This window comes from Propithecus coquereli, unplaced genomic scaffold, assembly GCF_000956105.1.
Source record: "Propithecus coquereli isolate 6110/MARCELLA unplaced genomic scaffold, Pcoq_1.0 Scaffold83, whole genome shotgun sequence".
Classification (NCBI taxonomy): Eukaryota; Metazoa; Chordata; class Mammalia; order Primates; family Indriidae; genus Propithecus; species Propithecus coquereli.
In genome coordinates this window covers 7,323,113-7,348,480 of record NW_012154507.1, presented here as the reverse complement: position 1 = coordinate 7,348,480, position 25,368 = coordinate 7,323,113, and the positions used below count along the sequence as shown (strand labels likewise).

Here is a 25,368-nt window from a genome sequence, read left to right as displayed (position 1 = left end):
CTTTAAAATTTAATTATTTATTATTTAAACACAGACTTATTATTCAAAATTCTTAAGTAGCTCACCTTAGGAGGTAGGGGAGGTGGTATTGCACGTTTTGAGGTTGATCTAATACAAAGAAAAATGTAATTTAGATGGTGATAAATGGCCATATCCTAAAACTCAAAGATACTGTTAAATATGTATTAAAATGGGCTCCACTTGTACTCGCCATCAAATTGGTACTAACTGATGAACACTAGGGTAATACTCTCCAGGGATTAGGGGGATGGGGGGGATAAACCCGCAACTAAAGGACACAGCGAGCACTGTAGGGGGGAAGGGCATGCCTCTAACCCTCACTTGGGTGAGGCAAAGACATGAAGTGTAACCATAATGTTTGTACCCTCATAATACCCTGAAATAAAAAAAAAAAATCTGTTTATATACAGAGGATATAAAAGACAACTAGATTGTGAGCGCTGAGTATAAAATTTAGGAAGACCTCTAAGATCTCATATTATATGACTATAGTGAAATTATATGACAATAAAATAGAGATTTTATAAAGTGGACACAGTCTTTTGTACTTTACAATCATGCTTTGTTATATTTAACATGTAATAAAAACTAATTTAAACTTACTAGTAAAAAAAATAGACTCAGAATTTCAGAGTTGGAACCCATAGATTCAAATGGCTATGTCATCAAACTCTTTGCTACTCAAGTATGGTCCTCAAACCAGCAACACTGGCATCATCTGGGAACTTCTATAAATGCACCCTTTAGACCTCCTGAATCAAAACCTGCATTTTAAGATCTCCAGGTTATCAGCAGGCATATCAAAGTCTGAGAAGCACTGATCTAGCCCACTGGATCCACACAGTTATCTATGGTCACCGCAATCAATCAGGAAACTTTCAGGATTCTTAGCTTCCAATCCCAAAGACTGTCTTCTATAGAAGGGCTTGGCAAACATTTGCTATAAAGGGCCACATAGTAGACACTGGCTTTGCCAGGCATATAGCGGTCACAACTATGCAACTCTGCTGTTGCAGTGTGAAAGCAGCCATATACATACATAAACTAATGAGCACAGTTGTGTTCTAACAAACCTTTATTTATGAACGCTGAAATTCGAATGTTATATAATTTTCATGTGTAATAAAATATTATTCTTCTTTTGATTTTTTTCCAACCACTAAAAAATGTAAACACCGTTCTAAGTTCATAGGCTATACAAAATTAGGCAGTGGGCCACATTTGGCCCACTGGTCACAGTTTGCTAACCCCAAATCTTTTGGCCCAGTATGGGGATCCAGGAATCTGTATTTCCAAAGAGCTCTTTACACAACTGCAATGCACAAATATGTTAAAAACAACTTATTTAGGCCAGTCCCCTCAGTTAATTGTTCAGGGAAGACAGGTCTAGAATATGAAGTAACTACACTGGAGAGATGACACTGGGGTTTTCTGACTTCTGCTACAGTATTTTTTTCCTATGATAATACATCTTTCAGTATATTATCAGCACACACAGTATACTCTGATTTAAAAAAAAAAAAAATTCCAAAACCTTAATGATCAGTGCATGTTGCTTTTTGGTAATAAAAAAAAAGCCAGAAGCTTTACACTGACAAAAGGCATAGCACAACTTTTTTAAGAATGAAAATTAAGGTTTATTAGAATAAATCACTTCGCCTCAAATACTTTTCTTATGTAATTACGTAAAATACAGTTATTAAATTAGAAAACTTACTTGCCAGTATTAGCACCATCAACAAAAGGATTCCACTGTAATAAAAAGTTTGGGTCTGATGACAATCCCTGTGAAGACAAAAATTATAGTTTAAAATGTTACTTTATAACAGATATTAAGGATTTTATTTGATTCAAGAAACTATTCCAGTGTCATGCATATTAATAATTTTGGCATTTAATCAATTTTTAAATCTCCAGCTAGATTAGCTTTGTCATTTGACATATTTAGGTCAATGACTCATTATCAGTTGACTTGAACTTAAGAAATTCCATGAACATACTAAATACAGCTTCAAATGTGACAAGCCCTCTTTACCAATATGCTAGTATATTGTGAAGCAAAAGAGAAAAAAAAAACAACCTTGAATTATCTGCATCACTACTCCATTAACATGGAGAACTAAATATCATATTATTATCATTAATTTATTGGTACTACTGCTTTTCCCTATTAGCATGGAAACTGAGGATTTATTACACAGCAACACATAGAGTAAAAAGAACACTACTTCCAAATGTTAAGGATAAGGAGGTCCATTAACAGAAGACAATTACTCTAAAAGGTAAAGCTTAAAAATAAAATAGATGTTAAGGTAACTTCTAGGCTAACTTTAATAATATCTCATTTTATTACTTCTTTTAGATAAGCAAAGGATTAACTAAATAGTAATCTCAAAATCAGAGCAATGGTTAAGAAAAGAAGTTGTGTTAACAAATAGCATGGTGGTGCAAGCCTGTAGTCCCAGCTACTTGGGAGGCTGAAGTAAGAGGAGGATCACTTGAGCCCAGGAGTTTGAGGCCAGCCTGGGCAACAAAGCAGACTCATCTCAAAAAAAAAAGTAAGGAATTAAAAAATATAGAATTTACCATAAATTTAACAGAATCAATAAGAAAAAAGGTCCTGAGAGCTTAAAGCTGAGCATCAAATTCCATGTATTTAATAATGTCACGTAAATCAAAAGACTCAAGAAGGTCAAAATGAATGGTTGAAAGTGTATTATGTTGAACTCTAGTCAAAATACACCTCACTATAAACTTATTAAAACTTTAATATGTGAAAAAATTATTAAAACTGATTCTTAGAACAATACATTACTTTGTTCCCTAATCAAAGCATACATAAGTTTTCTCAAAAAAAAAAAAAAAAAAAATTTTTTTTTTTTGAGACATGGTCTCACTTTGTTGCCCAGGCTGGAGTGCAGTGGCCTGTTCATAGTGCACTATGACTTCCAACTCCTGGGCTCATGCAATCCTCCCACCTCAGTGTACAGAGTAGTTAGGACTACAGGTATATGCCACCACACCTGGCTAATTTTTTTATTTTTTGTTGAGACAGGGTCTCCCTATGTTGCCCAGGATGGTCTTGAACTCTTGGCCTCAAGTGATTCTCCTGCCTCAGCCTTGCAGAGTGCTGGGATTATAGGAGCGAGCCACCATGCCCAGCCTAGTCTTCTCAAATATTAATGTGAAAAAAGTTTTTTAAAAGTCACAATTCTTACCATTTCATCCCGTGCTTCTGTTTCTTTTCTCAGAGGAGGTTCAAATTGTAATTTGTCAACTGCAAAATATATAAGAGATATTTACAGACTCAGCAGCTTAAAGGGCTCATCTCGGAAATGTAATGAGAAGCTTGTGTTTTGTTGGGGGACGAGAAGAGGGAAAGATGAGAAAACAAAAATCTCTTATTTATTTATTTTTACTATAAGATAATTTAGGTTTACCAATACAAGGTAACAATCTGGGATCTTCCTAACATCTCTATGTAATTCCTGGTTGGAATCAGGAAATTAAACAGTACTTTTTGCATAAAAGAGATTTTTAAAAATTCATGAAAAGTAGATGACTAAGGAAAAGTTTAAGGATTTTCTCTATACTATAGACTCTGTTTTGAGACTAATTTAAGCTATAGCTTCATGGCAGAGATGAACTAAGAAAAATAACCTATATATTATTTAAAAAGAACAAATGACTTCTGTTAAATTAAATGTTACAATGGTGTGTTCAAGGAATCTAATATCATATTTTGCTAAATATTTATTTTATTTGGCATGGTCAGATTGATTTCAGAATTATTCCAAATATTCAAAGAGTAATCTCTTTTATATGAAATATTACAAAACAGAGAAAAGGAGAGTTTATTACTCATTACAAAGTATGTAGAATTTTTTTTTTTCACTCTTTTTTTTTTTTTTGAGACAGAGTCTCACTCTTTTGCCCAGGCTAGAGTGCCGTGGCGTCATCCTAGCTCACAGCAACCTCAAACTCCTGGGCTCAAGGGATCCACCTGCCTCAGCCTCCCGAGTAGCTGGGACTACAGGCATGCGCCACCATGCCCGGCTAATTTTTTCTATATATTTTTAATTGTCCGATTAATTTCTTTCTCTTTTTAGTAGAGACAGGGTCTTGCTCTTGCTCAGGCTGGTTTCGAACTCCTGAGCTCAAACAATCCGCCCGTCTCAGCCTCCCAGAGAACTAGAATTACAGGCGTGAGCCACCCAAAGTATGTAGAATTTTAAAATTCTAAAATCTAATGTGACTAAAAGGCAAAAAAAATTTTTTAAATACTCATACTTGCATCATAGAAATGCAAGATTCCAAAATACAATCACAGTAAACAAAATACATTTAGAAAGCACTTTTAAATGGGATCCAGTTGTCCTCATCTCTAAAAACGAGATTTGTAAAAAGCAATACAAAGTACTGACATAATTCATCACATTAAATAAAAACACTGAGTCATAAAATTTTCAATAAAAGATTGAAAGGCATTCCATAAAGTATAGAACCTACTTTTAAAAATAATGTAAAATACAAAGCTCTTGTCATTAATGACTTATTTAACATAATTTTAAAAATATTTTAATTCAAGAACCACCACTATAATTCATAAAGAAACACTTTACTCTTTTGAGACACAGATGAGCTAAAGTTCATGTAACAACTAGAAATACTGGCAAGCAGGTCTAGAGATGCATTATAAAAGGCATAAATATGGAAATACCACTTTTTAATAATAAGAATTATATATCTAGCAAATCTTAAAACTTAAAATAATTCCTAGAGAAAATTAGTCTCATAAATTTGGATTAAAGATACAGTGAAGACTGGGCACAGTGGCTAATGACTCTAATCCTAGCACTTTGGGAGGCTAAGGCCCAGGAGTTTGAGGTTGCAGTGAGCAATGATGACGCCACTGCACTCTAGCCCATGTGACAGAATGAGACTCTGTCTCAAAAAAAAAAAAGAAAGAAAAAGATACAGTGAAATGTCAACAACATCCCAATATACCAGTATCAGTAATTAAAAATAAAAGGAGAGATCTCATGTATAATTGGATAAAAAATTTTTCTTTTTTTTTTTTTAAGAGACAGGGTCTCACTCTGTCACCCAGTACACTGTAACTTCCAATTCCTGGGTTCAAGTGATCCTCCCACTCCAGCCTCCAGAGTAGCTGGGACTACTGGTGTGCACCACCACGCCCCACTAGTTGTTTTGTACAGACGGGGTTTGTGCTTGTTACCTAGGCTGATGTTTTGTTTTAACATGTAGGAAAAGTTATCCTTAAAAAAAAAAGCAAATTCTTTATGACTGACCTAAAATTACTGTAGCTATGATTTACAGCACAAAATTCTGAAGCCTCCAATTTTTGTTCTGTGTGATAGACTGGACTCTCAATTTTTTTTTTTTTTTAAAGAAAATCTTGATAGTGCCTTTGGATACATCCTTGGCCCATCAAAATAAAATGGTGGGGAGGCCTTCTATTATATATCCTCATTAATCTCCAAGAGATGATATGGTTCTGGCCACGTGGAATTGAACTTACCCTTCTGCTATAAACAACTACATACATGTAACACAAATATATGATGTTCAGTAGATTAGGTGTGTTAAATGCACTTTTGACTTGTATTTTCAACTTATGATGTGTTTATCGGGGCGTAATCCAGTCGTAAATAGAGGAACATCTGTATGTCTTACGTTGCTTTTAGCACCCTTAGTTTTCAGGTGTGATAAAAAGGACAAACGGAATTTTCAAACTTAAGTTGGGTAAACTTTCAGAAATACTTAGACTTCTTGAGCCTAAAGTATTTTGTTTTGTTTTTTCCTTTGCCTGAATGACGGTGAGGTCAATTCCCCTGGAGCTCACTGACTCTCCCTCAGTGAAACAAAAACTGAGCATTCCACACATTTGGGAATACTGCCCCCAACTCTGAAACTCATACAGTGCATACAGTTTTACATTCAAACAGGTCCAAAGCACTTCCTCTGAAACAACTTTTGCATGATTTAAAATTCAGAGACTGTCTTCTGGAAAACTGCCCTCCCATCTCAATAAATAGAATGTTGTTAATAACTAATACAATGGTAAAACAGAGCGTATTCATGTCTCTCAATTTTAGACACATACACCAATGCTAAATCACTGGAATTCTGTCCTAGCAGGACACTTTAAACTGGAGATGACAAGGAATCCTTCAGAAGCAGATGACTACAAAAAGAAGACAGCTTCTACCCAAGTCTGTTGGACCAAGCAGATAATTACATGAAGTGGAACATCTGACCAAGACCCATGGAACAAGATGACTGGTGCCACTGGTTATCTTATTTTAATCTGAATACTACAGTACTTTATTTTCTTAACTACATTTTTTTTCCTCCTTACCAGGTGAAGGTTTTGACTTGTTGATAGATACTTGTTACTTTTTAATTACAATACCCATAGAGTCTTTAGTCTTAATATTGCTCTTTGCAGCCTTAGTCAGTCTGGGGTATGAGTCTAACGTCTGGCTAAAATTTACTCATGAGTCAGCTAAAGCCATAAAACTAAACCTGACTGTCGGCCTTGTACTTTTTTTGTGAATACCTCCTATCTTCCTTTGGTGTCAATTCTTTTTAATTAGCTGGTTTCCTAGGTAATTGGACTCATCCACTAATTGGCTTTTCAGATGACAAATAAATTTTTTAAATTAGGTAATTTAGTTAATACACCGATACCTGGATCAGACTGAGAAAGTAAAGAAATCTGCCTTGTCATTCACCAGGCTGGGAGGACAGACAAAAAAATCCAAATGCAAAGTTAATAAGAAACAATGTTTCTTCTTAATGTTTTGCAAATGCATTAAGTTTCATATAATGACCCTCTCTCTAAGTTATATTACTTCTCACTGAGAAACCTCACTCTCTAAAATCATAGACTACCAGAAACTTTGCTGTATGAAATCATATCCATTAGAATGAATCATCCTATTCTTGCCTGGATGATATAAGTTGCTGACACAGAGAAGTAGACTCAGTTCCCAACAAAGATGAATAAAGGTGTTTCTGAACACAACACTTGAAGTTTCCTAAGAAACATACTCCCGGGTCTACTTTTACAGCATAGACCTGATGTTTACCCTTCCATACATATCCCTACTTTGCTTTAAGCCATCACTTAAATTTCACGTGAACTCCACTCTTTCCAAAATCCTATACCTCTTCTTTTCCTTTGTTTGATGAGATGCTCTGGTATGTATTCTCTCCTTCATTGCAAAGAGTTAATAAACCTGACTTTGCTGGACTACACATTTGTCCCTGGTGGTCTTAGACTGATTGGGCCAGGTTGATAATTATTTATGTCTGATAAAAATACATAGTAAGAATGTTTACAGTAGTCATACTAGCCAAAAACTAAAAACAAATCAAATGCTCATCAATGTATAATCATACAGTGGAGTATTACAGTACAGTGAAAACAGTGAACTATTACTACACATGACATGAATGACTCTCACAGACATAATGTTGAGCAACAGAAACCAGGCACAAAAGGATGCGTATTGTATGATACCATTTGCCTGAAGGTCAAGATCAGATTAAAAAAAAAAAAAACAGTTTATGTGAAAGAGATAAGAACAGTGATTAGCCTGGGTAGAGGGAGGGCAGGGGAGTATAGGATGGAAAGGCTACTAATTGTGACGGAGCACGAGGGAGCCTTCTGAGATTCAGATAATGCTCTGTTTTCAGCTGGGTGCTAATTACTTAAGTGTACACATATTTAAAAATTCATTCTGCTACTGCAGGATACTTAAGATTTGAGTATTTTACTATACATAAGTTATCACATCAATTTAAAAAAACAGAAACAAAAAACAATAGAACTGACTAGGTCTGTATAAAATCTAAAACAAACAAAAGCAAAGCTGTAAAATACTCCTAATAGACACAAAAGAAACTGGTGAAAATTTAAAGCAAATTCATCAATAAAAGGACCTTCTACTCTACTCTACTACTTCTATCTGGTACTTGAAGTACACAGAGCTCACTCGTGAGGATGTTAGTACTCTGGGTACTCATGAAAGAACTAAATCTTGAATTTATGTCTAAAAAAGCCTATTTTGGTTAAGAAGATTGAGTATCATAAAGATGTCAACTCTCCCAAAGGTAATATATAAATTTAATGAGATCTCAGTAAAAACACTGAGAAATTTTAACCACATAAGCTGATTCTTAAGTTTATTTAGGGAAAATACAATAACCAAATATAATAGTAAAAAAGAACAGCAACAAGGTATATATGTATGTGTGTTGGGAGGAGTAGGGAGTAGGAGGAGAATTAGTCCAGAAGATTTTAACAATATTGTAAAGATATAATAATTAAAAGTATGCTACTAGCACATGAGTAGACATATTACTGTAACAGAATAGAATTTCCAGAGAGAGTCCTAAAATATGTATGGGAATTTAGTATAAAGATGGCATATCAAATCCATAAGTAGAAAGATTAAGTTTTTAATTAATAGCATTGAGACAAATGAGTAATCATCTAGAAAGAAACTAAAGTTGAATCCATACCTCATACTTTCCACCAAATACTTTAATACCAAAGATTTAAATATTTTAAAAATGAAACTGTAAAAATACAAGAAAAAATAGGAAAATTCTTTTGTGACTTTGGAATCAAGAAAGCCTTCCTAAATATGACATAAAATCCAAAAACTATATAAGAAAGGCTAAATCAGGCTACATTAATGGAATACTACACAGCTGCATAAAATAAAGATTATAGCTTTATCACAGAATATCAACTTTGCCACTTTTCTGTCTGGTATTTGAGGCCCTTAGAGTTCACTTCAGATTGCACAAGGAGATAACAGCATAAGAAGATATTGTCATTCTGGAACTAACAAAGACATTAAATTTTTAATTATTGCCTTAATCACGAAAAAGCCTGATAAACAACTGATATGGGAAAGACATTCTAACTCTTCAGTGACTTAGATTTCTAAAGCTAGAGATATTTGAGTTCAAGAAAACTCAGACTTAAACAAAATGCTCATCTGCAATAATTCTAGTCAGCCCAAATATTCAATGAATTATTTTCCCCTATTATGGTTTACAATTTTATTTGTATTTTGTTAGTCCTATATCTTATTTTACTGTAAAGTACTTTAAATCTCTTGGAACAAGTATGCACTTAAGTCAACAAACCCAAACCTAAAACTTCTTTACAAACTTGTTCTAAATTAATATGACTAAAGTGACAAATAGTACTGATAAAAATTTTCATTTGTCAATGATTAATTTATCAAATTAAAAAAATAAATCTCGGCCAGGTGCAGTGGCTCACGCCTGTAATCCTAGCTCTCTGGGAGGCCGAGGTGGGCGGATTGTTTGAGCTCAGGAGTTCGAGACCAGCCTGAGCAAGAGCGAGACCCCGTCTCTACTAAAATTAGAAAGAAATTAATTGGACAACTAAAAATATATAGAAAAAATTAGCCGGGCATGGTGGCGCATGCCTGTAGTCCCAGCTACTCGGGAGGCTGAGGCAGGAGGATCGCTTGAGCCCAGGAGTTTGAGGTTGCTGTGAGCTAGGCTGATGCCAATGGCACTCTAGCCCAGGCAACACAGTGAGACTCTGTCTCAAAAATAAATAAATAAATAAATAAATCTCATCTTTTAAATATTTGTTTTAGAAAAGATTCATCTTAGTGTTAATCTGACCAAAAAAACTGAAATCAACCCAAATGTTCAATAAGGAGAAACTGGCTAACTATAATATATCAACTAATGCAATAGAATGCAACCATTAAACAATAGTTACAAAGTCTACACTAATATATGGAAAATACTTCTATTATTAAGTGAAATTTTATGTATAGCAAAAATTCAGCCACATAAAAATAAGTACAGAAAAACATAAAAGAAATTCAGCAAAATATTATCTATGATTGGCTCTGGGTGATGTGATTACATGCAATGTCAATATTCTATATTTTTCTTCTTGCAAATTTTCAGCAATGGGCATGATTATTTCCATAATTAGAAAATATAAACTATTCAAAAATTACAAATCAAGGGAATTTCATCAAAACCAGAAGAGTAATCCCTATTTTAGAAGCATTCTGATATGCTAAAGTATGCAGCCTTAATTAATCTGAGATTTTATTATTCCACAAAAAAATACAAGAACACACAGATCAACCCTCCAAAACCACCAATGGAAAATATATACCAGACACATACAATTTATTTCTGAAGCTGTCCGTTCAGCTCTGGCATTCCTGTTTGTAGATCTAATGGTATGACGAATGATTGCATGGGGCTGTGGATATAAGCATAATACACATAATTTTAAAAATTTCAACAATAAAGTTAAAACAAAAAGGTCAAACTTTCTCTTTTTAATTAAATGACCATTTATTAATAAATATTATCTACTAATAAAGTAAATTATAGGATAAACATAAAACAAATACAACGAACACTAAAATACTTTAAAAGTTTATTCACTTGTTCCATATTTATGCTGTGTAAAATATTGAAGGGATTCAAAGAAAGAGACGAATGTTGTCCTCAAAGAGCATATAGTCTAGGAAGACACAAATACTTAAAAGATTAAAAAATTATAAGTGCCATTCATTAAGAAGATAAGTGGATTACTTTAAAGCTTAGATAGAGGAGGGTGAAATGACTTTGACTTGAAGGAGTACAGAAGTTCTTCATGAAAGCTGTAATCTCATTTGAAGACTGAAGTGCAAGTAGGCATTATCAGACATGCAGCAATGTGTGAAACGAATTCTGGACAGTGATGAAAGAAAGAACAGGAAATTGTGGAGTGTTTATAACAGGGGGGGATTGGTTATTATTTGTCTACAGTGAAGATTAGGTGACAAGATGAAGAAGCCAGAAAGACAGACACGGGGTGAGCCAGATCATCAAAGGCTCTAAGTGTCCGGCTAGGGCTCTCAATTTTCTTGGCAAAAGGAATGTTTTTGGAGATTTTAGACCAAGGGAGTGGCATCACCAGAGTTAGCTTTAAGGGTAATCTGATGCTGTTTTACTTCACATGCTTAAAATAAAATCTGATAAGTACATAAGAGAGTATGGAGGGGAGAAATATTGGATACAGGGAGACTGAGTAAGAATACTGTAGTAAGCCAAGTGAGAAGCATACTGCTTCCACTCTCCTGTATGAGCTTCTGCTCCTTTGAAGTTATTAGGCCTTCAGTTCAACCCCCATCTACCAAGTTTCTGATGACCCACTATCATTCACTGATGGCTCTCAAAGTGGCTCATGTGTTTTTTTCTGTACTTCTAGACCCATCATCATACCAAGGGACTTCGAAAGCCCATGAGGATCCACTGTTCTGGACTTCAGTTTTCTGACTTCACCTCTAAAGACATTCTTACATACTTCAGTGCACTCTCTACTCCTAAGAGCATACCTTGGACCTGTCATCAGCTCTGATACATGAATTCACACCATACTCCAAATCTCTGATCCTTTGGGCTTACTCTCTCACTTTCTCCCATTATACTCGTTTAATGTTCCTACTGGAGTATCAAGTCCACTGATCCATTACTGTCTCACTTTCCATCAGCATCTCTCGTATCTTTACTTTTCTCCCTATGCAGTTTATATCTGTAGTCCATAATTCCACGCGATCTATTGCCAGTATCCTAAATTCCCTTTGCTCCACTGTCTTTTTTTTTTTTGAGACAGAGTCTGTGTTACCCGGGCTGGAGTGCCGTGGCGTCAGCCTAGCTCACAGCAACCTCAAACTCCTGGGCTCAAGCAATCCTTCTGCCTCAGCCTCCCGAGTAGCTGGGACTACAGGCATGCACCACCATGCCCGGCTAATTTTTTCTGTGTGTGTGTATATATATATATATATTTAGTTGTCCAGCTAATTTCTTTCTATTTTTAACAGAGACAGGGTCTCGCTCTTGCTCAGGCTAGTCTCGAACTCCTGACCTTGAGCGATCCACCCCCCTTGGCCTCCCAGAGTACTAGGATTACAGGTGTGAGCCACCGTGCCCGGCCTTTTTTTTTTTTTTTTTTGAGATAGGGTCTTGATCTGTTACCCGGGCTGGAGTGCAGTGGCACAGTCGTAGCTTACTGCAGCCTGCAACTCCTGGACTCAAGCAACCCTCCCGCCTAGCTAGGACTACAGGTGTGTGCCACCACACCCGGCTAATTTTTTTTATTTTTTGTATAGAGACAGGTTCTCATTATGTTGCTCAGGCTGATGTTGAACTCTTGGCCTCAAGTCATTCTCCTGCCTCACCCTCCCAAAGTGCTGGGATTACAGGTATGAAGCACTGTGCCCAACCCCCAATGTCTTTCATGGCAAAATGCCAACCCCAGATAAACTCAACTAGTTACCTATATGTTTACATCTGGAGTATCAATCACTGCTAGAGGAAAATTACAAAGCAGAACACACCGGAAATTCACCTCAGCTGAGCCCTCAACTTTGCTTTAGTCATTTAACCCATCCATTTTCCTCAATTACTATTTCACACCTTCTCTATGCTCTTCGAATCTATCCATTTTCCTTCACGCTTTTAGGAGATGACCTTGCCACTCACTTCACAGAGAAAATATAAATTACTAGCTACACTATCAACCATCCTCCTCTCTAATACGAGTAAAGTGTTACTTTATCTAAAATCAAATCCTTCATATTCTAGATCCCAGCTTCTCCCTTCCTTCTCATGAACTGCCTATCGACTTTGCTTCTCTTGACTCTTCTATTTCTATTTACTGGATTGTTTTCATAAGCATTTAATCCTGTTCAACACCCCCTCCCCCAAGAAAAACCAGTAAATAAATAAATAAATCCCTCTCCAACTCATTCTCCTCCAGCTACTGCTCTATCTTAACCCCTCCTTTCGCAACTAAATTTCGTACATGAAATACTTATCTTTCAAACCACTCCATCTAGCTCCTCCTCCACTATTTGAAAATAATCCTTGCTAAAGTCCCCAAACATTACTACCTAAAGCCAAAGACTAACTTAACTTTTAGGCAGTATTCTCACTGAAACTCTCCTTCCTTCCTTTCAATGTCCTTATCAATCTTCTTTGTTAGTTCTTCTTTGCCTACTTGATCCTTAAATTTTGGGAGAAATCTCAGTTCTGTCCTGGGCTCTCTTCTCATTCCACGTGCCTCCCTTGGATGATCACATTTACTCCTTAAGGCATCAACTACGTCTATATCCAATGACTCTCAAATCTGTATTTCTAGTCCAGACTTTTCTCCGCATGCTATTAATACAACCAAATATCTAGCTCCTTACTACACCTCCATTTGTCAGTCCTGTGAAACATCTTGCTCAGTATAAAACTGAACTCACCTTTCTTTCCAAACCTGATTTTATTCTAGTGCTCCCATCTCAGTAAATGGTGATATGCACCCAGCTGCTCAAGTAAAAATCTGGTAGTAATTCTTTTCTTATCCCTCACCTTTATGTCTTTAACCAATCACGAACTCCCTCATATAATTTTTGAATTAATCTATTTTTCTGCATCCTTGCACTACCACCCTAGTTTAAATTACTATCATTTCTATCCTGGATAACATCAGTAATCTTTTAACAGGTTTTCTTTAATGGAATCACAATTCTGAAGTCATTTGAGATGTTTTAAAAACACATACCTGATTATGTCACTGCCTTACCCTTTAATGGTTACCTACTGCCCTTAGGCAAAAGCCAAAAATTTTAACATAGTTTGAGATAGCCAATGTCTAGCTTTGTAATCTCATCTTCCACCACTTCCTTTGTTTTCTGCTCTAGCCAGACTGACTTTTCTTTAGTTCCTTACATACTCTGCCTTCTTTCTTATCACCAGGCTTTCAAACATGCTATTATTTCCTCTCCTCAGACCACTTATGTTTGCTCTCTTCTTATACCAATTTATCCTTAGGTTTTCAGCTTAAATATCACTTCTACAGTGAGTCTCTCCTGTCTCTATAATATGCCTCCATTGTACCTTATATTTCTCATTCCATAACAGTTATTACACTTCTGAATTATTTGTTGGTGTTTCTGAATTTCCTTTGAGACCGTATCATGAGGTCTATGACAGCAAGGACAGTGTTAGTCTCATACACTGCTGGGACCTCAACTGCCTGGACAAGGTTTTACATTTCAAGGACTGAAAGGTTGGTGGTATCGTTAAACAGAAATAGAGAATTCAGAAAGAGTGGATTTGGGAATCCCAGCAAAATGATATGGGAAATAAAAGAAGGGTTTGGTTATCTATATAACCAATGAAAGACTAATTGGGAAACCAAGTAATAGCCAATTCTACATTTATGCTATGATAATTTTAATAATTTTTAATCTTTAAGGGACTAAAGGTCTTATTTATTAGTCCCAAGTCTGCAAATAATGGTTCAAGTAGAAAAAAATCTATGTGCAGCAGATTTATTTAATATTTTCAATTACAGTTCAGTTAATGTTGAATAAAATATTCATTGGGTACTTACTATATAATTGGATTATGCTATATACTAGGCAATGGGGAAACAAAGATTAGTGTTTAAAGTTTGTCCAATGACTATTTTTATTAATACATACATAGAAATGATGGTGCATTGACAAGAAAGTAGGCTCTGGAGTTTGACTGGATCTAAATCCTGATTCCACTACTTATTAGCCATAAAATCTTTGGTAAATTACTTCCGTTTTTTTTTGTCTCTCATTTCCTCGTTTGTAAAACAGGGATATTAATAGTACCTACTACAAAAGACTATTTTGCTTATTAGATGAGTTAACATGGAAATTATCTGGCTTAATACTTGGCACACAATGAGCATCCAGTAAGTGTTAGTAGTATGATGCTTACAAGGGAAAATTTAAAGCTCAAGAACATGAAATAGAAAATTCCCTTTAATAAATAATGACCAACAACACATAAATATTAGTTCTATAGTCTTGCTAGTAGTGAAGGTAGAGATACAAAAGGAAATAAAGGCCAGAGAGAAATGAAGAGACAAGTTCAGAAAAACACAGAAGTAATCATAATAGGAGAGGAAGAGACACAAAGAGAGAAAGACATTTGTGAAAAAATGCAGCTGTGTTTTATATATAGGCATAAATAGGTAACTGCTGATGAGCAGGAAGTCCCTCATTTCTGATTTCCTGATAACAAGTTGTGTTGTTATATAGATAATACATTTGAGATAATTCTATAATATTTTCAGAGAAGGCAAGCATAGTTATGATAGCCCTTTATGTAAATTATGTAAGAAATAATAGTTTTGAAAAAGTATTAGAAAGGACAAAATTTTCCAATGGGCACTTTAACTTAATTCTTTATTTGTGTTGTTGATGATCTGCATAATAGAGAAACTATAAACATAACCAACTGGATTTCTAAAGAGTCTCTTTTCTGAAAAATAATGTGCATGTGTGCTGTGGCTAAACTTTTGTTCTTTTAGTTTAAAGCAATGTTTTTAAAACCTTTCTTTTCTTGGACAAGTATGTCCTTTATATGATGTATATCCTGTAGAAAGATCAAACTCTCATTACAGAAGCTGAAGTCTAAGGAGAAGGGAAATCACCAAAAGAGAAAGCATTTCTGGATTTTGGGATGCGGGCACCTGATTTTAATCTCAGCTACATCTTAAAAACTTCAGGCAAACCAAACTAAGAAAATAAAAAGAGACAGTGTTAAGAAGAACTAATCCTAGTTCTGGAGAAAACTAGGATTAAGAGACGTATCAACTGGTTATATTATGTATATTACACCACAATAAAAAAAAGTATCAACTGGTGATTATATGCACTGTACTTTACATAATTAATCTCTGCAGCTAAACCTGTTCTAAATAAATTTAAAGAGTGAATCAGAAAACAAACTCTAAGGCCATACAGACCATTTGTTTTCAAACATGAGACTGCAAACACTTCCTTACCTCAAAGTCATCGTCATCTCCTTCAGTGTAATGTGCATGGTTGTCTGGATTGTTCACTTTGTCCAACAGTTCAACAGCTAGGGCCCTAGAGAGGCCTGGCTGCCCAACAAAAGTATGCTACATAAAAAGAAAACAAAATGAAAGTTCATGAGTATATCTCTACATCTATGGTTTATAGCAAATGTTATTTCTACCTTTTCATTCAGTAACTAGTAGAGACAAGCATATGGGAGCCTATTAATATAAATAAATTGAGCATGTATTAGTAAAAATATTAATCAGAGAATCTATAATTATGTATTATAAAACTAAAGAGCTTTTGTGGGATAAATTTAGAACATGAATAATTTTTCTATCTAAAGTCATCTAATCTATATTAAGTTTAAAACTACAACTTAGGCTATACCAATGACATTCATTACTGATGTCATACTGATATGCAAATGAATACTGTGGTATGGTTCATAAACACAATAAGAAAAAAGAATGCATATTCTACATTTGCACACATTTAATATAGTAAACATGCTAATATGCAAAAACACATATAATTAAATATTGGCATTTAAATAAAGCTTTCCTAGGTTGTTGTAATCATTGACTTTTTCTAATATAAAAGTATTTTATACACAAATACACACAGAGCATTCTATAAATTTACATAAGCTAAGAAAAGCAATTAATTTTAGATGACAGCAACGTTTTTAAGAGTTTTCTCTAAGACAGGGGTCAGCAAACTACAACGCATGGGCAAAATCTGATGCACTACCTCTTTTTGTAATAAAGTTTTATTGGGTATTAAAACTCTACTCATATGTGTATATTGTCTATGACTGCTTTTGGCTACAATGGTAGAACTTAGTAGTTGTGATAGATACTGTATAACCCACAGAGTCTAAAATATTTACTATCTGATCCCTTACAAAAAGTTTGCTGACCCCTGCTATAAGAGATCACTAATATTTTTATATTAAAAACTTAAATACTTTTGTTTCGGTGATATATCTAATTACTGTATGACTACAGGAAATTGTTCTGTAATTTCAATGACTTACAGTCAGAAGTCTTTCAGCAGTTGGTCTTTTTTTTGGGTTTTTGGTTAGTGCTATTTTGACAAAATTATGGAATGTTGATGACCTTTAAATTAAAAGAGACATGCACAAAAATATTTCACCAATGTAAGTTTTTGGTGTTATTAAATAAAATTAATTTACCAGCAGTTAGACAGTCTGAAACACGTCACCTTTTCTTAGGTCTCTTAGAGTTCTACATAAAGCAAACACTGAAAACGAGCGTATAGTATATTCCTTGGAAACATCTGTGTCAGTTGTTTCTCTTAAGTAAAATGCAATTAGGTAATAATGTAGTAATATACAACCTCTAAAAATTATAACAAAAACTAGACATGGATAGGCTGTGTCACTTATATTATTTATGATCTTCTTTTCTAAGTACTACTTAGGAGTCTCATTGCATAATTTACATAGTATGTAAATGTTGCACTATACCAAGAGTTGGATGGCACGAAGTAAGGTGGATAATATGAGAGACTATTTAAATCCTAAAAAGGCTACTGAATTTCCTAGGGAAAGAGGGCAAAGAAGAGAGAGCAATTTTAGCAACCGGAAGGGTTTTCTTACCACCTGCATTGATGAAACTGGGAAAACGAGAAGACATAAATTAAAGGTATCGTGCTTTGATTATTAATGACAAAAAGGGGTATTTCCACCACAATGTTTCACTATAGGAGAGATTAGACGAGAACTAAAGACACAGAATAACCTTGGTGATTAGCAATGACAATAACCACACAGCAGTTCTCTACAGAGAAATCAAACCAATGTATCATATTTGATGGCTAGTGACAGAGATAACATGGAGTCAGACAGTATGTGAAGACTAGCAAAGGTTCTCCAATGGTAATGACTGCTCTGGAATCTGTGAATTTAGCACTTATAGCTAACAGTTATTCATTCCTGAATGGAATATTCAGGCCATAAAGCCCTTCAGTTCCAGATATCTATGAACTTAGGGCAACAGGGAATAGGAAGAAACCGGTGTTAATACAAAAGAATATACCTAGCAGTAGGCTATAAATTCCTTTATTTCCACAGTGTGATTTGCCTTTTATTCCTGGTATCATTCCCAGAATGGCCTGGCTCCTAAACAAAACTATACACAAACAGGCTACTGAAACATGAAACAGTGGTTTAGAACTTGTTTGGGGAGGGGCCTCTTAGAATCTGAAATAAGCTATGGACTGTCTCCCCAGAAAAATGGACTAACATACAGAATTTTGGGGGCTCATGGACCTTCAAAAGATCCACATAATCTAGATGAAAAATTCCAGAATTTAATAACTTGGAAACCTTTATTTTCATCATTTCTTTTATTAAATGTATGGGGAAGATATTACAAGAAAAATAATTTTTAATTATCATCCAACCAATGATATCTTTATGGACTATAAGGATAGGTAAGCTGCTTTACTTTTTAAGAGAAAGAAGAGATTAGGATGAAAATAAGTAATAAACTTTTTGAGGATTATGGAGGGAAGATAGAGGAAAACTAAGAGATTGATTTTAAGTGCCACGGTTAACTAGGAAATCTTTTCATATCACCTTCCATGAAAGTCAATATGTGATTAATGGCAATAAAATAATACAGTGCAAAAACAGATGATTCTTCCAAACCTTAATGCATTAATTTCAATTTTTTTTCCTCACTACACCTCTTACCCAAGCTGCCAAAAACCTAAGAACATGATTGAGTTTTATGAGAACACTGGATTATAAAGAAATACCAGAAAATAAGCCTAGGTCTTTGCCATAGCTTTGCAAGTAAATTAGCTTTATACTTGGGGCAAACTGCTTAATGTCTCTGGGCTTCACTTTCATCATCTATAAAATAAGAGAACTCAACCTGTGCCCCTTTTGACTATAAAATTCCATAAAACTATATGGAATTAGTTAACTCACCATTTTGTTTTGTCCTTTAGTTTTGGAGGCTGAAAATTACTTTTTGACATTAAGAAGAGAGCCCTGAAATAAAAATTTCAGTTAAAGAGCAATGCCAAAAAAAAAAAAAAAAAGAGCAATGCCAAAATACTTTTATTACTACATCTAACAACCAAAATGAATATTCTGTAATGAACTGATACAATGATACTAAACTACCACATATGTAGGTACTGACGAAACTGCTTTGGGTTGTGGAAATGAAATTTTTTATATTTTAGATAGCCTATAAAAAATTTCTCCTGACTACAGAGAAGAACTTTAAATTTCTAACAAGTCTTTATTCACAAAGCAAAGCTACTAAATGTTAAAGAAGGGTTTTATTACCATACTGTTACATATATAACCAGTATTATATCCTAAGCACATGTCTATATAATTGTATATCATTCTGTAACACACAGAGATAATATGTTACTTTAACATTAGATTGTATGTTTAACCAAAGACTGGTCTCCACAATTATTTTGGATATATAGGCAAATCATATCCACTTCCTGACCAATTTTCTTTTTTGGACAATAATTTCCAACATTCTCTTGTTACACATGAGTCAATCTATAAGATGATTTTGTTCATGAATTCATCTTTGACCCATTTTCCTATGGGGGTAGAAGAATAGAGGATGGAAGAAGGAAGTTCTAAAATCTATATTCCCAATATTTTAAGATATTTTAAATTTTCTGCTCTTTTTAGTCTTTATCTAAATTATCTAAATGCTTACCAATTGTTACATTATTATAATTACATTAGATAATACTGCATTCTTTTCTCAGTAATAATCAATTTTCTATGTTGCTTTCATTCACACATACATAGTAGCTGCCCTCAACTGCTAAATAATTTGCTTAGCAATTCATCAACTACTGGGTATTTAGATTTTTTCCACTGCTATCTGGTATGGACAATTCTTAGCATTTTCTTTTCTTGGATTATTTCCTAAATAGTGGAATCACCGTAACATTTGTTTTGTACTTAACAAACATCAAATTACTTTCCTAAAGGTCCATACTTATCAGCATTCCAGCTACAAGTAGATATCTTTTAACCTGTATATTTTTTAGTTGTCATGAGGACAAATAATTTTCCATGTTTCTTTAGTATCTGGTACTTGCTCATAAACATTAATCTATTTTTGGCCTGTAGTCTTTGAATGAGTTCCTTATGCCATCATGCCCAGCTAATTCTCCTATTTTTTTGTGGAGATAGGGTCTCGACATGTGGCGCAGGCTGGTCTTGAACTCCTGGTCTCAAACAATCCTTCTGCCTTGGCCATCCAAAATGCCAGGATTACAGGTGTGAGCCACCATTCCCAGCCCTTATATAGTAATATATTAATCTGTAGTCAATTATATGTTAGGAGAACATTTTTCCAATACTGTGGATTTTCCTTTTAACTTTACAGCATTTACTTTAAAAGTTTAAATTTTAGCCCAATTTATCTTCTCCATCAAAATGTCAAAAAACTTTTCAAAAGGCCTCAAATTTTTTCCTGAAAGACAATATATCCTAAAATGTAAATGATAACTATACTCAACACAGGCACTTCTTCATTATCTAGACAAAGGAGAAAGAAAAAAAATCAAATGTAACTATAAAAATCTCATCTGCATTCTATCATTTACGTATAACTCCACATAGGAAAAAAAAGAAACAAGATCAAATGATGGAAGAATGAATGTAAAGGCTCAAAAAGACTTTTTTACAATGATAACTATCATCTCCTAGTATGATTATTTGTTTTATGGCAAAGCTTCAAACAGTATAGATAACCCATTCTATATTGCTTTAAGAGTAGCAATACAGGACAGGTTTTAGTCGAGATTACTCCTGAATCCTTTACAATACCTTTACTATTTTTCATTCTTAAAAATCAGCGTGTAATATCTGAATTATCAGTATTTTGCTTTCCCCAGATACTTTATTAATAACTGTATAATTGTAAATAATGAGAACACCTCATTGGATGAAGATCAAACATAGGTGGCTGAAGTTCTCCAAGTTCAATTGCTGTTATTCCTACTGCCCAGATATCACAGAGTTGGTTGTAGCCACCATTTTTCTCCACTGCTGCAACTTCTGGGGCCATCCTAGAAGGAATCAATGAATATAACATTTTTATTTAAAAAAAAATGATATGAAATCTGCTACTTCTTGTTATAATCACTAGACTTGTTGGAGGGAAGGAGGCTGAGGGGTGTTTACTAGGAAAGAAGAAAATTACTAGTAAAGACTTAAATAAATATTATATACACATCCTTTTAAAATTGATCATTTAAGAATCTTAAATCCCTCAGCTGAATGCTAGTGCTCTGAGGAAAAATCTTACCTTACTCTAGTTTCTGTTTTGTGAATCTTGTTACATAGTATCAGAAAAGAAAAAGAACACTTAAAACCCTGCGAACGTTAAAGAAAATTCTCGAAGGAGGTGATACTTAATGAATTAGTAGGGAGCAAAGAAGAGTGGGGAGCCTGAACATTTCAGTCAGAGGAAACAAGCACAAATCCAGGAGGTAGGGAGAGGACATGAAACACCTGGAGAGGTGAAAGGACAGTGCTTGCTACTTAATGTGTGATCATGTATAGACCGATATGGGCCATACACTGCGCGTTACCAGTCTGTGGTAAGTACAGCAATGAAGAATAAGCTTTTATTCTTGTCAAAATGCATGATCATTTTTTGGTAATTCATTTTTATCTTATTTTACAAAAGTCTAAGTCCATAATGGACAGGAAATGAAAAACAATTGTCCTTCACAACAGATGGTTTGAGAGAAAGTTTAGATTTTATAGTGAAAACGACAGGGACTCACTGAAAGATTTAATCATCGAGGACAAACTTAATCTAAAACTCATGGCAACATGAAGGATAGTGTGAGAGGAGGTAAACCCAGTCAGACAGATGAGTTAGAGGACTATTCCAAAAATAAAGGGAAAAATTGTAAAGGATTTCTCAAAGGCAGTGGCAGAAGGAATAGAACAAAAAGGACTGACTGAACATATAGAGCCGAGTATAAAATGCTTGTGAAAATTGAAGTAGAGCTTCTACTGAATTGTTGAATATGTAGAAAACTGAAGGTAAACTGAGCAGCTAAGTTAGAGTTATATATTTGGGAGTCACTAGTGCATAATAATGATGGCATCAGAAGTTATAAAGTGTAGATTATACTGCTCTGGGGAAATATATATTTTTTTAATGTTTACTAATTTAAAATTAATTTATATGTATCAATATATTGAATATCCACAGGGCACAAGTTGCTGTTATATACACTTAGGTTTCAAAAAGTTATATTAACACACTGTCTCTTATGTGTGGTTAAGGATGTAAGATATGTATACTAAAAATGCTAACACATAGATGTATCCTATATGCAATGTTACATACATAATTATAGGAAGAGGAGTAAAGAGAAGAAAATGACCACCATGGAGCAAGATGACTGAAGGTAAGTTTCCCAAAGGAAAGAGGTTGAGCTAGAGCCCAGAGACGACAAATTGGTTTCATATCCTCTGACCACTGAAATCAGTTAGTGGTAGCTAAATGGAACGTCCAGTTGACCAACATTACTGCACCTCCTGCTTAGTGGGAAACGGATCAATCAGTCTGCTACAGGTGAAGAAAGGCAGAATGTGAGCCACTCTTAAGAATGGGCAGGATTTAAGATAAACACAGGAAAGGGGTATTCTGGGAAGGTAATAAACAAACCTAAAGAAATAGTATTTCATCTGGTATAGTCAGGGTACAAAAAATAAGAATTTTGACAAAAGAAGAGTGTTCACAAGGAGGATAGTCACAGACAGAGATTGAGGGAGGGAAACAGTCACAAGATGAAGGAAATTCTACAGGTAATCTAACTCATTTATATTTTAACTTTTATTGAAATGATATTTAGTGAGGCATTTTTCTGTTATAAAAAGTGACATTGCTGACTGAAGAGAATTTGGAATATATAAAAAAAATATGGGCCAGGCACAGTGGCTCATGCCTGTAATCCCAGCACTCTGGAAGGCTGACACAGGAGGATCACTTGATCCCAAGAGTTCAAGACCAGCCTGGGCAACACAGTGAGATCCCATCTCTACAAAAAAATAAAAAATTAGCCTGGCATGATAGTTCATTCCTGTAGTCCTAGCTATTCAGGAGGCTGAAGCACAAAGATCATTTGAGCCCAAGAGTTCGAGGCTGCAGTGAGCTATGATCTTGTCACTGCATTCTAGCCTGGGCAACACAGTGAGATAAAAGAAAAGAAGAAGAAAAAAAGAGAAAGAAAAGAGAAAGAAAAGAGAAGAGAAGAGAAGAGGAGAGGAGAGGAGAGGAGAGGAGAGGGGAAAGAGGAGAGGAGAAAAGAAGAGAAAAGAAAAGAAAAAGAAGGAAGGAAGGAAGGAAAGGAAGGAGAAAGGGAAAAGGAAAAGGAAAGAGAAAGGGAAAGGGAAAGGGAAGGAAAGGAAAGGAAGGAAGAGAAAGAAGAAAAGAAAGAGAAAGAAAGAAAAGAAAAGAGAGAAAGGAAAGAAGGAGGGAAGGAAAGAAGGAAAGAAGCAGCAAAGAAAGAAAAGAAAACAAGTTAAGCATGATTCCACTTGAAGAGAGCCACTGTTTCACATATTTTCACCCAAATTTTTACTTACACAAACACACACACCTTTTACAAAATGGGATTATATTGCATATGCTACTTTTAATCTTGCTTTTATGATTAACAGTGTATCATGAGCCTATCTGCTGACATTCATTTTTAACAAGATAAATTTTAGTAGTAGCATATGATTCCAATGAAGTGAATACATGTACATAATTTCCTTAACTAATTTTTGTTGCATACTATTTTCCCTCAATTTTTCATTATTAAAATATCACGACAAAGCTCTTCATATATAAACCTCTACGCCTAATAAATTATTACTTATAAATAAAATAATTCCACTAAGTGGAATTATTAAGACTAAAGAACATAAGATTTTTGAAAAATATTATTGTCAAATTATGCTTCAAAATTGTTCTACCAGTTTCCACTTTCACTGACAAATATTTAGCAATAGTGGGTATTACTCATGCTTCCAAATATTTTCCAATTTGATAGAACAGAATGTCACTAATTTGCATTTTTGTTCATCAAGGGAAATATTATTCACATTTTATGACATCTTATATGTATTATTTTAATAACTCCCTGCTTCTAATGAGATATGCTTTTTATTGACATATAGTAACTTACATATTAAAGATATTAAGCCTAGTTTGGCATTTTCTAGCCAATAGTTCCTGGTCTTTTTACTTGCCTTTTAATTTTGTTTAAGCTGGTAGACATATAAATCTTAAATTTTCATGTAGTTAAATCTATCAACCTTTCCCTTTAGAGTTTTATGCTTTCATGCCCAGAAAGGCTTCCTCAACTCTTAAAGCAGATATTTATTGATGGTTTCAATTTTATATTTAATTACTTCCTATCATATACAATTTATTTTGTCACTAGGTATGAGATACAGAATTACTTTAAATTGCTTTCCAAATAATAAATTATCCAACATTGCATATTAAAGGAGCTAACCTTTAGTCCTGACTAAAATAGAAGCAATACCAGAAGAAAGGGTAAGAAAATTACAAGAGATAACATAAGTCTTTTGAAAATTTCACACCTATGAGTCCTCTCATTACAAGATCCCAGGGGCAGTAAAAATTGTTAGCACTTCAACGGAGGGAAAGCTGGACGATGAAAATGAGTACCAAAGTTCTCTAACCCAATTAGAAGTAAGATAGTATCAAGGACCACGAAAGAATGCTAACTTTCAATTATCACTTGTATTACCAAGTATCAAGGTTGATTGCTAACCATGAAGAAATGAAAATGCACTGAATTCAATGACGGTAATGTCTTACCAATAAGGGGTGCCAATGAAAGATTTCCTTTTTGCAATGGTAGCTGTTATTTTTGCAGCCACACCAAAGTCAGCTGGTGAGGAAAAAAACAGAAAATTTTAGTTCTTTTCAATGCAACAACCAGTATTTTTAAGTTTCACCCTTAGGCATGGCATTATTAATAATTCAGATATTAATGTTAGGAAAATGTACATAAATTGAATACCTAAATCTCTTCTTGCTTAATTCATAACGATCATTTAAAGAATTTATTGAAACTTTAATGGAGTGAAAATGTGCTTTATTAAGAAAAAAGTTAATAAAAATATTTTTATTTCAAGCACAATGAAGTTAATTTGGAAAAAAGACAGCAAAATATAAAACATATGGGAAACCACACACCTGGATTTCTTTTATCCTAACACAACAATGTTAGCATTTCTTTTATGCTAACACAACAATGTTAGCATTTGGATGCAATTTTTTGGAAAAGTCTTTTTCCTATGTATAAACTTTTTAATTGTTGTTATACATAGAACAAAAAGGACTGACTGAACATATAGAGC

The 25,368-nt window shown here is 34.3% G+C and overlaps 1 protein-coding gene across 1 annotated transcript in view; it reads right to left on the bottom strand.

Moving 5' to 3' along the window:
- Positions 1-25,368, bottom strand: part of MAP4K5 (mitogen-activated protein kinase kinase kinase kinase 5) — a 111,465-nt gene that overhangs the window by 24,241 nt on the left and 61,856 nt on the right. The window contains exons 7-15 of the mRNA XM_012663748.1: positions 24,824-24,896; positions 20,904-21,035; positions 18,907-18,969; positions 16,984-17,065; positions 15,929-16,045; positions 10,246-10,324; positions 3,240-3,298; positions 1,739-1,806; positions 66-108 (exon numbers count right to left, since the gene is read on the bottom strand). Of these exons, the coding sequence (XP_012519202.1) occupies positions 66-108; positions 1,739-1,806; positions 3,240-3,298; positions 10,246-10,324; positions 15,929-16,045; positions 16,984-17,065; positions 18,907-18,969; positions 20,904-21,035; positions 24,824-24,896 (716 nt within the window). The remainder of the gene's footprint in view (positions 1-65; positions 109-1,738; positions 1,807-3,239; positions 3,299-10,245; positions 10,325-15,928; positions 16,046-16,983; positions 17,066-18,906; positions 18,970-20,903; positions 21,036-24,823; positions 24,897-25,368) is intronic.